Source organism: Struthio camelus, chromosome W (genome assembly GCF_040807025.1).
Source record: "Struthio camelus isolate bStrCam1 chromosome W, bStrCam1.hap1, whole genome shotgun sequence".
In the NCBI taxonomy this organism is placed as follows: domain Eukaryota; kingdom Metazoa; phylum Chordata; class Aves; order Struthioniformes; family Struthionidae; genus Struthio; species Struthio camelus.
This window is the reverse complement of record NC_090981.1, coordinates 53748632-53765839: the sequence shown is the minus strand read 5'-3', so window position 1 is coordinate 53765839 and position 17208 is coordinate 53748632. Positions and strand designations below refer to the sequence as shown.

The 17208-nt window shown below is 40.1% G+C and overlaps 1 protein-coding gene across 2 annotated transcripts in view; it reads right to left on the bottom strand.

Moving 5' to 3' along the window:
• The window catches only part of LOC104147802 (tetratricopeptide repeat protein 33), a 42681-nt gene extending 26333 nt beyond the window's left edge, over positions 1–16348 (bottom strand). The window contains exons 1-2 of one of the 2 annotated variants that reach the window (XM_068924662.1): positions 16083–16348; positions 15174–15402 (exon numbers count right to left, since the gene is read on the bottom strand). In XM_068924662.1, coding sequence (XP_068780763.1) covers positions 15174–15402; positions 16083–16266 — 413 coding nt within the window. In that variant the 5' untranslated portion in view covers positions 16267–16348. Of the gene's footprint in view, positions 1–15173; positions 15403–15730; positions 15803–16082 lie in introns of those variants that run through there. The other variant, XM_068924663.1, reaches the window with a different exon arrangement.
• Between the last annotated feature and the right edge of the window lie 860 nt (positions 16349–17208).

The window sequence follows — 17208 nt, the reverse complement described above, 5'->3', positions numbered from 1 at the left end:
TGTGGTGGCAAGGAGCGAGATGGCAGGAACGGCGAGCTGTGGAGGCGGCATTCGGTAAAAACGTTCTTAAAGGGGCAGCAGAGGCACGTTCACGTTTGTGCTCCAATTGCCAAGACACAGAGCTAATTAACACAACTTACAACACTGTGTTTCTACTGACGAGCAGTCTCATACGGAAGTCAAAAAATAGAATTAGATTGATACACTGACTGCAGTACGACTTTGCATATACACAATACTGCCTAACGACTAGGAATAACAACAAGAACTATTTGAACTATCGCCATCTATTTCTCTCACAGCACAGCAAAAGAAGAAAATCAAAGCACAAAAGGGTCAACACAATTAACAGTTCATATGTTTTATTTACATTGGTAACTGGACAGGAACAAATAAGCCATTTATAGTTCACAGTACCCTATGATTCTGAATTTTAACTTAAAACTAACTCTTTCTCTTTCTCTGCTTTTATGACCCAAACCCACGTTCTTCCTAGAGAGGCAGATTTACAAAGAGTACTTTTCAGTTCTGGAAGCGCTCCCTTTCCATTAAACTGCCTGTGGACTTATAACACACTTTTAGGAAAGGAGACAGGGCAACAGACCCTCGTTTCTTCAGATAATCCACAGCAGCAGTAAATTTGGGCTCCAGAAGATCCCTTCCATTCTTCTAAAAAAGAAAATCCGAAGCCATCAAAGCTGCACCTGAAGTAAGGACTGATGTCTCAACTACAAATATATGCCCTTTAACATATATCCCCAACTACCTTCTCTTTAAACATTAGATTGATCTCACTGATTAGATAAACACAATTAAATCTGACTCAGAGATGTCTTAACATCTCTACAAATGCTTTTCCTGCATGAAAGTTACCATCTACAAACTCTAAAAATGTCAATGATATGTCTTAATTTTAAACTTGAACTGTCTCACCTTGCCTTTTTCCAGTTTTGCTCAATATTTAAACTTCAATATCTTTGCACACCTATTATCAGATTATGACAAATTTAGTAAACTGGGCACCCTCACGACCAGTTAAAATATTTTGAAAAATTTTAAGCTACCTAGAAAGACCCAGGTTAAATAGCTCCCTCCCATGCTGATACAATGCTGCATGCAATAGTTGTTTGTTCTGGTTATTTAACTGAAACATGCTCATGTTTTATGACAGAAATTGATTCTGCAAAATATTTTCATTTTATTTATATTTATGATTTTAATTTTAGTATTTGTTTCTTCCAGTCTGTATATGACCAGCACTTCTAACACGTTTTTTCTGGTATGCCTCGGGATTCCTTCTCACTTTCAAGTCCACAAAAGAAATGAGCTACTAAAAGAAATCATTTCTGAAACTACATTCATTCAATTCTGTCCTCAATATAAAAGTCTTTGCCTTTTGAAATTATGGCAAAGAGCTAATACAAAAGTTTATGGATATAAAGTTTCAAAGTAATTTTAAGTTAGTTCTCAAAATTAGTAGTTTTGCACTCTCTCTCACCTCAGTCTGCTCTTTCTTGCCCTTACTTTGCATCAGCATAAAGACTTGCGCTTCTTGATCCAAGTCACCAATCTAATCCATGTTACCTGTCGAAAAGTTAGTTTCTTTTAAATGCCAAGCAACTCCCCAATCTAATTCTCCATCTGGCTGCAAAAATACAAAAAAGAGTTTTGTTTCAGCAGCAGTGACACTTGTACTGGGTTAACATGATGGCAAAACTTCACTGCTGCGAGTATGTATTTTTTGGTTGCTGAAGGAGTTCACAGTCCTTATTTTCCTAAGCAAGATAAACTGTGATATTCATGAAACACAGAATGCATTATAAAACAGGCATCTTAGTAAACAGTTTCCTATCGCCTTCATATTAAGAGCTATGAAAATAGTAGATTTTTCAGTTTGGCAGTGACAGAGAAAGATGCCTTAGCAAGGATCAATTCAAACAAAATTGCATTTTCAACAGAAAACACTGGAAAAATGTTGTTTCTATTCCAACATGCGATTCTACTCCAACCCCAATGTTCTATCTATACAAACTTTTTTTTTATTTTTTCAAATCAGCCCCTATTTAAATCCTTTTCAAAGACTCAAAATATTAACCAAATTCAAACTAAAAATGCCCTTTGAAAACTGACATGCTTCACTGAACTATGACTTCACTTTGGGACATGCGGTATTTTAGGCAGAACGTCAGTTTCACTCACAGGCTAAACTAAAGACAACAAAACACGCCTCTGTCAACATCCAAATTCACAGAAGGTGAATTTACCATCATCAGAGGAGTTAACGGTGGTGAAAAGGAAAGCTTGCGTTACAGCTTCCAGACAGATACAACTGCAGATATACTAGCATTTCCTACAGAGAAACCCAAGCTGCAGAATTCCTTTCAACAAGCTTTTGCGATTTAAAAAGTTTAATAGGCGTCTTCCATTTTTAACAGTGCAACGGGATTGAGGAGCCAGCTGAAGATAAGCCACTATTCACTGCCAAATCTAGTACATGTCATAGCTGTAGATTCTGAATTTTGTCTTAACTGTCATTTCTCAATTTCTGCAGAAGATAAACAGCTTAAACTATAGTCTACTACATTAAATTTTTATTACCAGTCGACAGGGCAAAGACGAAACAAACTACTACTTCTAAGGTTTGGCATTTAGTTGCTAGAGCCTGTACACCTCCAGAGACTGGCACGAAAACATGTCCAGTACTCACTAACAATGGCAGGCCTGGAAAAATTACCAGTTCGAACTGGCTTCAGAATAGCAAACTTCAGTTCTTTATGAAAAGACGACATCTACAATTTTTTCCGAAAGTAAGAACAGGGGAGTGGTGTATTATCTCTTTAACTATACAGCATGAGCTTCAGTGTTCTAGGCCCCATATAAATGTCCTTACAAGTGACCTAACTCTTCATGATCTTGTGAAATCAACTCTTAAACCATCAGCACTCCTAGAAAATGAAATATTTCCATTAAAAAGCAAACAGAAGAACGTAGTGCTCTGATTTTCCCACCCATCATTTGAACTAACACTGCAAAGGCGTGACTGAACAATTAACAAGATGTTTCTCCTGGATAGCTTTTGTTCTGAGCTTTTACAACTTAAAAACATCCTTTCTAATTTAAAGATACTTCCATGAAATAGAGTAAGGTGTGGAGAACATAATTTAGGGAACCAGAAAGCAAGAGGCTGACATTAAGGCATTCAGAAACCAAGATGTTTATCTAGGAAAGTAACAAAAACCATAACCATATCCTACTTTTTTCTAAAACCACTGAAACACAACAGCTGATTGACAAGTATGATTGCTTAAATATAGCACACTTCAATTTCAGAAGAACTATCATAGGGACAACAGGTACACATTTGATGATCACACAGCGGATACGGAGTTACTGCTTTAAAATTGCATGTCATGAACCGTAAGGACAATTCAAACAAGCTGGGTTTTTTTGACATAATCTTTGTCAGCTACAATAACTAGGCTTCGTTTAAGAGCACATGGACAAAGGTATTAAAATTAAGAAAGCATATAATCTTTTTTCTACAGCTTCCTTAAGGAGCAGAAATGTGTAGAAACCAATCCTTTTTCATAAAATAAACCCAGTAGCTTTTATCTGAGTAATAAAATACTTGCTTTCCTTTTTTCCTTTAATGCCCACCTATACTGCTGCAGCTGTCACAACATAACTTGGGGGCAGGGAGAAGAACAACATTTTATAGAACATCATTAACGTAGGGAACCCTGACACTGACAGCAGTATTCATCGACCAACTCTCGCCGGTGTCTGTCAAGTAAAGGATCTGGAAAAGGTCCCAGTTTGTATTTCTCTGTAAAATATTGTTTAAATTAATGTAAATTACTAGATTTTTCTCAGTTACATTATACTAGATATATAAATAATAAAATTTTCTAGATTTAAGAGTCTTTTTTATTAAACTGCCTAAAGTTATGTTTAGAATCTCTTGGCTCAAATCCAAAACAGTTTGACTTGCAGTGTAGACTTCTGTGTTAAAATATTTACAAGAAACCTTAACTGCCATCTACCAGTACAGATCTGCTAGCACAAACGGCCTTCCACAGGGCAGTGATAGTGCTGCTATTGCTGTTACGTCTGCTACTGTAAAAGATGGTCCCGTCTCAGCAAGTTTATAACATAAACATATGGCAAGGGAAAACAAAAACAACAACAAAAAAAAAAAAACAGGAAAGTTTCAGAGGTCCACTCCAGAAACAAACGAGCTCTGAGAAAAACTCACTGTGGAGCACTTCATCTCAACAAAACACTTAAGAGGAAATGAAATGGCACCAGGGGCCCTCTGTTTCATATACTCATTCCTTACATGCAGCAGAGGGGCGTAAGGGCTGCCAAAGAAGGGCACCTCATGAAAAGCTGCGTGGCATATACATGTCAATTCAAAGAAAAATCAGACTGCTAAAAGGATATCTGAACTGAAAAAGTAAAGAAAAGATGAAAAAGGGTAATTAATTCTACTTATGTAAAACTTAAGGCTAGAAATACAGGCAGCACAGGTACTTTCACAGATTTTTAGTACAGCTACAGTGCTTTCATAGTTTTTCAATTAATTTTTAAAACACAGCTCTGATAAGTTATTAAGATTAAATGTAAATATTGTTATAATAATTTGTAACAGTGAAAAATGAAAAAGAATACTTTAGTCTTATCATTTATATAATTCCTTAGAAGATTTAGGAAGCATTGCAGAATTATTCTTGTTTTACAAATGGGAAGACTGAGGCACAGAGATAAAGTACCCGAAGCCAAGGCACACATCAGTAGAAAAGAGAATCAAGACGTGTAGCCCTTCCGCCCTCCTTGCTTGCCTGTAAGTAATCCTACAACTTGTTACATCCTAACATGACGTAACCAGATCAATCATCAGAATTAATGCCTATTCATGATCATCTTTTTTAACATAATCTCTGGGACTAGATGCATGTATTCTGCTCAGACAAACAAAAGCTCTCAGGAAAAAGTGCCTGGAATTAAACAAAAGCAGTCTGCAATGCAAAAATTCAGATACTATTGATTCCTGCCCTACTGGTTATTAAAAAGCAAATACTGAATTTTTGAAAGTGAAATGTGAAAAATCAGACTAGTATTCATTATTTTCCAATAACTTCAAATGCATCAGGACAGAAGAAAACAACTGTCAAGTACGATTCCTCTATAAGAAGCACTGAAATTTGGGAGACTAATATATATGGAAAAACTGAGGAAAACTTCTGCTTAAGAACTCTTCCTGTAATATATTCCATGCACTTTTAGAAAATGTGTTAATTCTTAAGTCTTTTAAGACAGTTTATTTTAAAAAAAAAGAATTACTATATAGCAGATCTCTTTGGGAAATACAGGAATTTTTCTCACAGATAATTCAAAGAATTTTATTTCTCACACAGAAGAAAAAGACCCTCGGGGCTGAAACCCAAAGACAGATATCATACAGAAATTATCCTTCATCTTCAAACAGGTATTAGCAGTTAGGCCTGATTCGTCCCATCTAATTTTAGGTATTTAACCTCAAGCATTCACACTAAGACTTCAGACACCCTGTAGTTTCATGGGCTCTATCTGTATTAGCAAACTAATAGTGTCAGGGAATATTCCTACCACTGGCACTGGAGTCAAACCACTACTAAATTTTTGGACTGGTCCTTGGCACGGTTGTAGCCAGCTAGCATTCTCCCAGAAAGTTCCTAGGGATGAGCTTGGAGCTGGAGAAGGCCACAGGCCTTTCTCAAAAGGCAGTTTGCACATGGCCACCCTGCTCCCGGAAGGCAAGAGTTCCGTAGCAGGACCATGGATTACCCTGTGCCAGTTGGCCTCAGTACCAGAAAATGGTCCTAGTACATTTATAATGTAGCTATTTTGTTCATACTGAGAAACAGAAACCTCCAAACTGCAGTTTAAGCTCTGAAGCGGCTGAACTACAGTCTGGAGATACCTCTTTCTCCTTATACTGTAAAGAAACCTTGAACAAATCAATCTGTAAGCTGACTGCCTCCACTACGTGCTTAAAGTTAGTTGGGATGAACACAGACATCAGTTACAGTATGCTTTCCACTGAATGAATATATTATATGTATAAATACACGCGCACGCACAGAGTCTACAGCTGTTCCACAACTATTCCTTTCTCTTTGTATTTATAAATACCCATCCATATAAATATATGCACACTATTCAAATACAGATACTACAATATCACAATTCAATATCCTCAAGTAACAATAATTCTAAAAAAAAGATGTTAAAAGATGTTATCAAAAACATTCAGAATCATTCTCTTAGACATGCTCGCAGAAAAGCCTGCAAAAAATTAGTAACTAAAATTCAAAGCTGAACTCTGTTTGCCATATAACCACCAGTTGTTGGAAAATCATGCTTGCCAGAAAAGAAGAAAAATAATTATATTAATGATAAACAGCAATTTAAACAAAAGGAACTATTTAAAACAAATATGCAGCAAAGAACTTCCTCTTCAATGAGGCAGGCCAACTGGCTGCATCACCAGGAAGCAACAACTCTGAGTGAGAGAAAACAATAAAGCTAGCAGTAAAAATTATCTTGAAAATTAAAGTGTTACTTCAGGTACCAATTTATGGGAGGATGTTAAACACTATAAAACACTCTGCACTTCTGGGCCTTTTTTTTTTTTTCCCCTCCTCTGTAGAAAGGTTATGAGGCAGAAACCCTGAGACAAGAAGGCTGCTTATGCTAAGAATCTTTTCAGTTTCAGCTCATATGTTCTGCGTTAAAGATTTACAGTCCACACTCCCTTTATCTCATTTCAGTGAGCATACTATATGCAGGTCATTCTCCAGCAGGAAGTTGTATACAGACAAGACAGTCATGCTAAACACTTAAAAGCATTAAAGTGATCAAGTATTTTGACTAGAAATCACACCAATGTTATCAAGCCTCTATTTGTAATATATAACTTTACTAAGAGTGATAAACCTACCTAGTTTCTCCATTTTGCATGATCATTCCTAAAAAAAAAAAAACAATCAATCAACCTAATCAAAGTGAATAATCACTTGGATCAAGTTTTTCATTTTAATTGGAGAGTATTGGTCACTCACCCTGAAAGAGGTAAGAGCTATACGGAATGGCTAGAAGTACCTGACATGCAAATTACCTCAAGAAACTGATACTAAGCAGGAACCTACAAGGAATAGTAGGAATCAGTGCTTACTATATTATTGTTGATTTATCATAAACATTTTCTGATGGTTTCCCTGAACCCAATTAGGAAATTCAACCACATAGGGATTTCAGATGACTTACAGAAGAATCAACATTCCCCACGCAATCTAACAGTGGCCTAATAGGATTTTAGATTCTACGCTGGGAGCCAGGAATAAACGCTAAATTTGTAGGCTCACAAATTCTCTATTATATCAACTCCATCTTGGCTTTAAACAAGGCCACTTAGCACACACAGAGACAGAAAGAAGATTGAACAAAGACTGCCTACCTTTCCATCCTCTCTATACCAAAGCATTCCAAAGACATAAGGACTGCTGAAACAAAACAAAACAAAAATTCAAGGCTAACTGCTACAAGAAAAAAAACAGAAAAAAGTTCCACACTCCCTGAGAAAGGTTCCATAAAAATGACCTGAAAGGCAAATTCAAATTTGAAGAATTACCTACCGTATTCCAAATGCATCCACAGCTTTAATGGGCTATAATCACAAAATCACTGATGTTGAAAGGGACTTTGGAGATCATCGAGTGCCCCTCCCTCCCCTGCTCAGAGCAGGGTCAACTGCAGCAAGTTGCTCAGGACGTTGTCCAGTTGGGTTGTGAACATCTCCAGAGACGGAGACAGCAAAACCTTGCTCGGGCAACCTGCTTCCGTGCTTGCTCACCCTCACCATAAAAAAGTTCCTTCATGTCCCATGAAAGGGACCCTCTTGCGTTTCATTTTGTGCCCCTGTTTGCCTCTTGTCCTGTTAGTAGGCACCGCTGAGAAGAGTCTGGCTCTGCTGTCTGTACTCCCTCCCCTCCGGTCTTTATACACAGTAATAAGATCTCCCCCGAGCCTTTTCTTCGCTCAGGCTAAACAGTGCCAGCTCTCTCAGCTTCTCCTCCTGTGGGAGATGCTCCAATCCCTTAATCATCTCTGCGGCCCTTCGCTGGACTCGCTCCAGCACGCCTGTGTCTCGTGCTGGGTAGCCCGGAACGGGATGCGGTCCCGCAGACGCCACCTCACCAGGGCCGAGTCGAGAGGAAGGATCATCGCCCTCAGCCTGCTGGGGACGGGTTCCCTAACGCGGTCCGGGATGCCGTCGGCCGCCTTTGCTGCACGGGCGCCCTGCTGTCTCCTGCTCAACCTGTTGTCCGCGCGCCGGGAGCCCAAGTCCTTTTCTGCAAAGCTACTTTCCAGCCAGTCAGCCCCGAGCTTGTACCGCTACACGGGGTTATTGGCCCCTCTGATCAACACTGGAGGCTTCTGAAAGTCTAAAAAGCTATCGCTAGTGACTAGATTTGGGATTTTTGACTCTCCTCCTTGTTTCTGATGGAAGTTAGTGCTGATAAAGACTCGGCCTTTTGCCAGCCTGACAGGCTAGTTCTTGCAGCTCAGCTGATGCATATGAACCAGTTACGGGCTGGTAACTTAATTCTGTGTGTGACCTTATTTACTTTTTTAGAAAAGCTACTTTATAGCCAGTCAGCCCCGAGCCTGTACTGGTACATGGGGTTATTTCTCCCCAGGAGCAGGGCTTCACGTTTACCTTAGCTGAACTTCATGAGGTTCCTCTCTGTCCGTTTTTCCCATCTGTAGAGGTCCCTCTGAATGGCAGCATAAACATCTGCTGTCATTCTTCCTAGTGTTGCATCATCTGTAAACTTGCTGAGAGTGCACTCTGCCACATCAATCAGGTCATTAAAGAGGAGTTTAAACAGTATTGGACAAAGTATTGACCCTAAGGGTACCCACTAAGGACTGGCCTCCAGCTGGACTTCGTGCTGTTGGCGACAACACTTTGGGCGCAGCGTTCAGCCAGTTTTCAACATAACTCACTGTCCACATACCTAGCCTGTATTTCATCAGTTTGTCTATGAGGATGTTATGGGGGACAGTGTTGAAAGCCTTACTGAAGTCAAGATAAACAACATCCACTGCTAATCCATCAGGACAGTCATCTCATTATAGAAGGCTATCAGGTTGGTCAAGCATAACTTGCCCTTCATAAATTCATGCTGACAACTCCCAATCACCTTCTTGTTCTTCATATGTTTCAAAGCTATTTCCAGGATTATTCGCTCTACTGCCTTCCCAGGGATCAATTTGAGGCTACCTGGCCTGTATTTCCCCAAATCTTCCTTCTTGAAGATAGGAGTGACACTAGCTTTCTTCTAGCCCTTAGGAACCTCCCCTTCATCACCATGACCTTTCAAAGACTGAGTGGCCTCACAATGACATCAGCTGCTCCTTTAGCACTCATGGGTGCATCCCATCAGGTCCCGCAGAATTATGCACATCCAGTTAAACATTTCCTGGTCTTAGGGGTTTGTAGTTCTTGAAGGCAAGTCTTACCAGTAAAGACCAAGGCAAAGAAGGCATTGAGTACCTTGGTCCTGCCCATGTCTTTTGTCATCAGGTCCCCTGCCCCATTCAGCAGCGGGCCCACATTTTCCCTCGTCTTCCTTTTACCACTGATACACCTATAGAAGCCCCTTGTGTCACCCTTCACATCCTTTCCAGATTCAACTCCAGGTGGGCTTTGGCTTTCCTAACCCCAACCCTGTATGCTCAGACAGTGTGTCTAGACAGGAGTCTAGTCTGGCCCTGCTTCCACCTTTTTTATGCTTCCATTTTACGTCCGAGTTTTGTCAGAAGCTCTTTGTTTAATCCATGCAGACCTCCTACCACCTTTGTTTGATTTCTTGCTCATAGGAATGGACCACCCTTGAGTTTGGAGGGGGTGATACTTTGGAGAAAAAAAAACAACCACCACCACCTCTCCTGGACCCCCCTTCTCTTTAATATACCCCACTTCTAAAATACCTCATATACTCTAACGTACCTCATTTCTCTGAAGCTACTGTAATGCAATAAAGCTTCTGAAATGTTTCAGGCAAAGACAGCTGGTGGATCTTCTGAGAAACTTCTTTACTAACATTTTCATTATGTAAATAACATCAATTTTATTGATTGACAGTTTAAGGCAATTTCCACACAATGATCTTTGCCCTTTGCCATGTTAGTTTCATCTAAACGAATTAGCAAAGTAATCTGAAACGAACTTTATTACTTTAGTGCTTCCCTAACTTACCAGTAATCAAGAACTTACTATAATCTAAACCTGAAAGACACTGTTAACTTGAGAGTAAATACAAGCACTATAAAATTATGACAGAAAGATTTAACTGTTCTTTTTTAAATAGATATTAATCTTTTGCTCGATTTGCTAAACATATCTTTTTCGTAGCAGTTAACCCAACTGATGACCACACTAAACATTTCTTTCAAAGGCTTGTGACTGATAATCTCTTCCTCTTCACTAACATCCTACAGTATCTAGCAAGAAATAAACTTGCTGTGGCATACATTGCTAAGGAATGACAAGTTAGGTATGCTGGAGTAATTCTGGCATATTAGTGCCAGACAACAAGTAAATCCACATTTTAGCAGCTGAGCTCAAATGGCATTTCACAGAAGTTGAACTTGGTTTTGATAACAATAGAGTAAAAAACTGAACAGAGTAACTCCTAAAGAGTAATTCCGCTAGAAAAGCGAACCATTTCTGAAGATTAACCTGTTATCTGCTCTGTCCATAGCATTTTGGCTCTTCAGCGTTTAATTTGCTACTGCAAAAGGAATTTGCTACTGCAAAAGGAAGAGTAAATTTACCAGACTAATTTACATCAGCAAATAAAGTGACATTAACTATTTATTTTAGTACAAGTGAATCTCTAGTACATCAGCCAAAACAGATTATCGCAGTTAAAACCATGGTCTTTCCAAATAAGTGCCAGCTTTAGAAATTGAGATTTCTTTAGCGTAATATAAAATGGAATAAGGAATAAACATAATCAGAAATCAGTGGTATTAACATGAATTTTTATTTACTAACACATTTTTGCAAAATAATTGAAAAATTAAATGTAAGTTGGCAAAAACTTAAACCCAACAGCGTCTCTTTGCAAAAAAAAAAAAAAGATATTTAAAGGAGCATTTTTTTGGCGTATATTTAGGATACGCTGAGAAGACCGCTAACTCCACCTACTGGTCAGCTACAAAAACTTTTGTTGTTTAAAGAAAAGAGTGTGCATGGGGAAAAGCAAAATCATCTATATCAATATGTAATTCAATTATCCTGAACTTACTAGCCTAACATACACATTTTCCACTCGTTGCTGTCAGCTCTCTACATATCATCAGTCTGAGGACCCATATATACTCCGTTATTTAATCTCCTCTGAACTCATCCCTAAGCTTGGGTCCACATACTAAGGCGACTCACTAGTCAAAATAAGCTACAATGGCAAACCGCTGTTTTCAAAGGTGCAAGGTTTTATCCTTTAAAGTTGTGCTACATTTAAAACTGTTTAGGATCATCCATGCAAAACTGCTAAACTGGACTTCTGAATGGGTTTATTTTATTTAATTCCAGTGTGTGTGTAAGCAAATTCATGCCGGTAACTCATTTTGGATAATCTGCCAGCACTATGAATTCCATATAAGCAAAAATACTTTCTCTTCTGAAATAGTCTCCATTCCTTTCACCAACAGACTGTCCTCTGTTTCACAGAAGGGGTTTGTGGGGTGAAGGGAAATATTTTTAAATCATTCCTCCCCACACATCGAAACAGCAGGCAAACTTCACTTCTTCCACTCATCTGCCTGTTTTTTCTATTCTGATAACACAGTTCCTCATTCACAAGTCATCTCCTGCAGAACTGCCTATTCATCAAGCTTCTAGGTCACAATTTCCTAACTCATGACCTCCAGGTTATACTACACTTACCAGGTTAATCAGTCTAGTCCATCACCTGTTTCTGACAGCCCCCATGCCCCTGTATCCCCCTTCTCACACCTCTGTTCCTCCTCCATCCCAAGACTAAAATGTGGAACACAAATTGTTATCTTAGGCAATTTTTTTTGACAAGTACAAGCCAGTTTGAGTTCACTCATTCACAGGAACAGACGTACTGCATGTGTGGGGACTAATAACAACGTATAGCCAGTATGTTCAGTTAGAAGATGGAGAAGCAACAACACACAGCTTTCCCTTATCAAGGGAATAAGCTACTTGGCTTATCCAAGCATAAAAGTGGTCATTGCTATTCTAACTGAATACTTAGACTTGAAATAAGAACCATCTTGGATCATATTACTTTAATTTTGCTATGCATATGCTTGGAGTCCCTTTTCTGTATTGAATGAAGATTTATTTATTACCCTCCATTCTTTCCTTCATTTAGCCTCTCACTTCAAGTCCATTTCTTTTTGAAATCCTCTTCTCCTCCTCTCTGTCCCACAAATAATGCCAACTAAAATACCACCTTGGTTTCTCTCTAATGCTCAGTCTCTGTGTTTCCTCCTGTGCTTCTCCAGCAGAGGAAATATTATCCTTTTATCTGAACGCTGCACTATCCAACTCACATCTTTTCTAAAATATCAGCGCCTAATAACAATTTATGGAAACAATCTACATTAAGTATTCAATTCTTTACATAAGCCTGCTTCTCTTGTACAAAGGTATATTCAAAAAATAGACTGTTTAAGTCTAAAACACAATTCCACCAGACTTTCCAGAGAGAATAAATATTCCTTGCAGATTGCTTCAAGTTACCGACAGAGGTATGTCAACTCTTCCAACTTGCTTAAGTTACAAGAGACTCCCACTGAGAGTTTAACCTCAGGTCTATGTGAAGTCTTCTTTTTTTTTTTTTTTTAAACTGAGATATACCTGAAAGTTATATGCCCTGACAGCACCATACTAATGTAATAATTGCCATTCAGAGAGTGACTATATAACTGATGGCAACAAGTTCCCCTGAAACGTGAAAACTACAACTTCCCTAAGTTAACTTCTCTTGGGCCTCAGATATAAGAGTGTTCACACCAGATTAAGATAGCGAGAAGCCTCCCGAAACCTGCATTTTAATGTATGTACTACCTATAAACCACTTAGAGTCTCTCAGTAGCTCTCATAAGCACTTTGACGAAACATGTCTCATTAAATTTGCAAAAAAAAAAAAACACACACGTTGCTACTTATGGGTATGCTTTTTAATTGTTTTCAAGCTGACAGAAAGGGAAAATCTTCAGACAAAACTCAATCTCTAAGAGTAAGTTAAAGCATTAAAAGCACCAAAAAAATCTATTTGCTGCTCAGAACGAACATTCAACAGCCTGTCTCTGTGCCCTAACCTGCATATGCAACAGAGCTTATTTGCTGTTATTTAAAAAGATTTATTGCATTTTGTATGATACATAAAAACAAATAAAAAATATAAAAACATCAAGATCCACAAGGAACTGAGGATTCTTTCGATTCTCTCTGTATACAGTACATCAGAGAAAAATATGAAGAGGGTGAAAGTGGGAAGGATCAGGTCATGCCTAATACCCCTAAGCAGAGTAAATATTAGCGACTACAAGCTGTAGAATGAAAGCATTTAGAAATGTTTTCACCTTCTCAAGCTTGAAAAAACAATTTCTATGAAATATCTTAAAAAATTAAAAAGTATACAAAAAGTTCTCTACAAAAAGCTATGTCTAACTTATGTCCAGTAGTAAAGCTAAAAGTGTCAATAATACACTCTTGTAATTTGTGTATTGTATTTTAAGATATTTGTGTTAACATAACCATTTTATGATGCTATTGCATTAAAGGTATTGATTAATACAAAGGCAACATGCCTAAAACTAACTTAGCTTAGTTTGGCTTTAACTTATGCTTAAAAGGTTTCAAAAGTAATTAGAGTATTTGGAGAGTAATTAGAGAACTCGGAAACACAAAAATGACGTACACTGAATAACTGCCTCCCCCACTACTGCCCCAACAGCGTCACTATCACAGTGAACAGTAAAGAGAGGAAACCATAGGAGGATATTTGAATGGGAAGACTTTTCTCAAAGAAAATAATTTATCAGAACACAACACACTGCCAATAACATCTGTACTTGTCTGATTTAAACTTATGAGTTGTTCTCTCTTCCACCTTGCCCAGGGCACCCATTTTTAAAGTGAAATTTCTTAAAAGCAAGAATTTAACAGAACAAGACTTATTATGGAGTTATATATTTCAGGAAACTAAGCATTATAATGCCCTCTCTTCTGGGAAAATGAATAGCAGTGAGATGCTCATACATATGTACAATTTAAGTCAGGATACAGACTTAAATGTTAAGTATTCTAAAGAGTTTAAAGGGACTATTTCTGGAACTTTTAAAGTTGGAAAGTTTTAAAGTTTGGAACTTTTAAAGTTGGAACTTCTGAATCTAGCCAAATTACTTAGTTAATATGTAATTTATGCTCTGCCTAACCCCTCTCCACTCCAAAGTTACTTTCTGCATGCAACATAACAGGAAAACATAAATACCCTCCTGAAGTTGTGGAAACCTCAGGGCTCAGTATTCTTGATCAGAACGTGTTCAGAGTGGCTAGCTGAACCTGAGTGCCAGCAAGGTAAATTGGAACACAGATTTACCATGCATCAGCTGCTAAGTACAGTTTGTCTACTCAATGTATGCATATAAAGACGCTTACTCTTCAGTAGACAGAGAGTATGTTGCCACATATTCATAACAGTGTGGGAGAAAGCTACCACAGAATAGCAAAAGCATTACTTTCAGCATGACTTATCTCACAAAATTGTATTTATCCTTTCAATTTTCAGATCCAATCAATTTTTCATCTCTCTGCTTCTATCATTTTTTGTTAAGTGGAACATCCAGAAACAAGACCGAATACAGACGTCACTTCAAAGCTACCAACAACAGCACCACAAAAAAAAAAAAAACTGATTCAGTACTGGAGAGCATGGGTAAAAATCAAGAGAACGACTAGTTTCTTTCACAAATTCGAAAAATATGAATGCAAGAGCTCGCAAATTGCCTAATATTTAAAAAAGAATTTAAATACCTTTTAACACTTAGTCTAGAGATAGAGAATAAGATAATATGAGTACCTCCTGTTTTCTGCCAAATTTGCACCTTCATCCTTCAACTGCTTGCTTTTTTTCATGCAGTCTTCCAGAAGAATTTCCTTTCTTCTCTTAGTTGCATGCACCCAGTTATCTTCATCATCATCGACCAGACCCTTATCATCAGCAGCTTCTGCTTCAAATTGTTGCGAAGTAGCTTTTGAAACTTTCTCACCAATCTTCCTTTTCCACCCAAAAGAAGCCATTTGGAGAACTAGGGAGAAATATATTTTTGATGGTTAAGCAATTTAGTTTTTAAGGATGCAGAGAAAGAAAACTGACTTACTGATCTGGATTCTAAGACAACTGTAAACAACAGACTGCAATCCAGCCAAACAAGTTCTGCTCAGCAGCTTCCCTCGAGGTACTCCTCAGACAACAATAATTTTGAGCCTACCTAGAGCGCATTCTACAGCGAGGAGAGAAGAAAAATTAAAGAAACTCTAACACAGCAGAAAGCCTTCTTCTAATTGCAAAACCAACACACCCTAAGAGAAGCAAAAGGAAAAAGGACACGGCTCTGTGCAAGCTGTACGAAGCACCTCAGGATGTGCACAACTGATTGGGGCCTCAACAAGGCGCAACTGCCAGGCCGACCTCAGGCTGCAGAGTCCTGCCGGTCGTCGGCCCGGCCCGCTAAGGAAAGGACTCCCCCGCCCCGCACCACCTCCCCGGCGGGGGGCCCTGCGCGCAGCAGGGCGGCCGGCAGCAGCCCCCCACCCCGTCCCTCGGCCGGCAGCGAGCGAGGCCCGGCGCAGCCAGCAGGGCCGCGGGTGACCGCAGCCCCCACGCCCCGGAAGGATGGACGGACGGACGGACGGACGGAGCGGCTCCACAGCTCCCGCGCCAGGCCGCCGCCGCCCCGGGCAGGGGCCCGCAGCGGGGCACCGTTACCTGCCCCCCTTTCCTCCGGCCACTTCTCTTCCGCCTTGAACGCCCGCACGACCTTTGACCCCGAGCCAGCAGGAAGCGGAAGTACAGGACACGGGCAGCCTCCCGCCAGAGGAGAGGGAAGTGGTGGGAGCCCTTCCGCGGCGGGGAGCGGAGCGGAGCGGAGCGGAGCGGCTCTCAGGGGCATGAGCCCGGGGGCGAGAGCGGGGGGCCACCTCACCCCCGCCGCCCCCGGCGGGAGGGGACGAGCCGGACTGCTCGCGCTGCATGACGGGAGCCGAAGTCGCAGGGCGCGGCGCGCCTGGCCGCGCGGCACGCTGGGAGTTGTAGTTCTCGGGCCGTGGCCGTTGGTGGCGAGGCCGCGCCTCCGGGGCCCCCCTCGGCCGCCGGGCTCGGGGCAGAGCCTTGCTTAACTCATTGCATCACCTCAGAAAAGCACCTTTCTAGGTCAGACGAAAGGGCTAAAATATATGAACCTGGATTAAACTGACATTTACAGAGAATGTATGAACAGGGTAAGATCAGCGCAGTTAGCCAGCCCTGCTGCCAGGGCCCGGTGCTGGACAGGCGATGCACCCAGCGGCTGACCCGGCCCTGAGCCTTTTACAGGAGCACGTAACACACCACATCGCTCAGTACAGAACAAATGTTACTTCGGGAAAGGTAAAGGAGAGCTAATAGGCAACTGTCGGTGTGGTTATGGCTTATTAGCAATGGGCACCTAGCAAGGCAAATGCAGTAAAGGTACAGATGAAACATGGTGGAACCCAGTGTCGCTCTGCAAGCTGTAAAAATAATCTTACTTTTGCTACCAATCATCTCATTCAAGATGGAATTATTTCTTAACAGGAAACACTATACAAAGGAAAACCCAGAATAAGGAAACACAAGGAGGAGAAAGAGGATAGAGGGCACAACTGAGCCCTAGCTCTAAGGGCAGACAACAAGAATGATGGCACACGGTAAAAATACAAAATAGCATAAGGTGAGTCTTACTAGTCATGGCAGAGTAATAAAGGACTTGTACACTGAATATTGAAGCATTACTTTCATCTCCAATGCTCCGTTTGCAGTAGCAGGGTTTATGGGACGTGAGGGAAAAGGGTCATTCAGTTGCAAAGCTAGCACA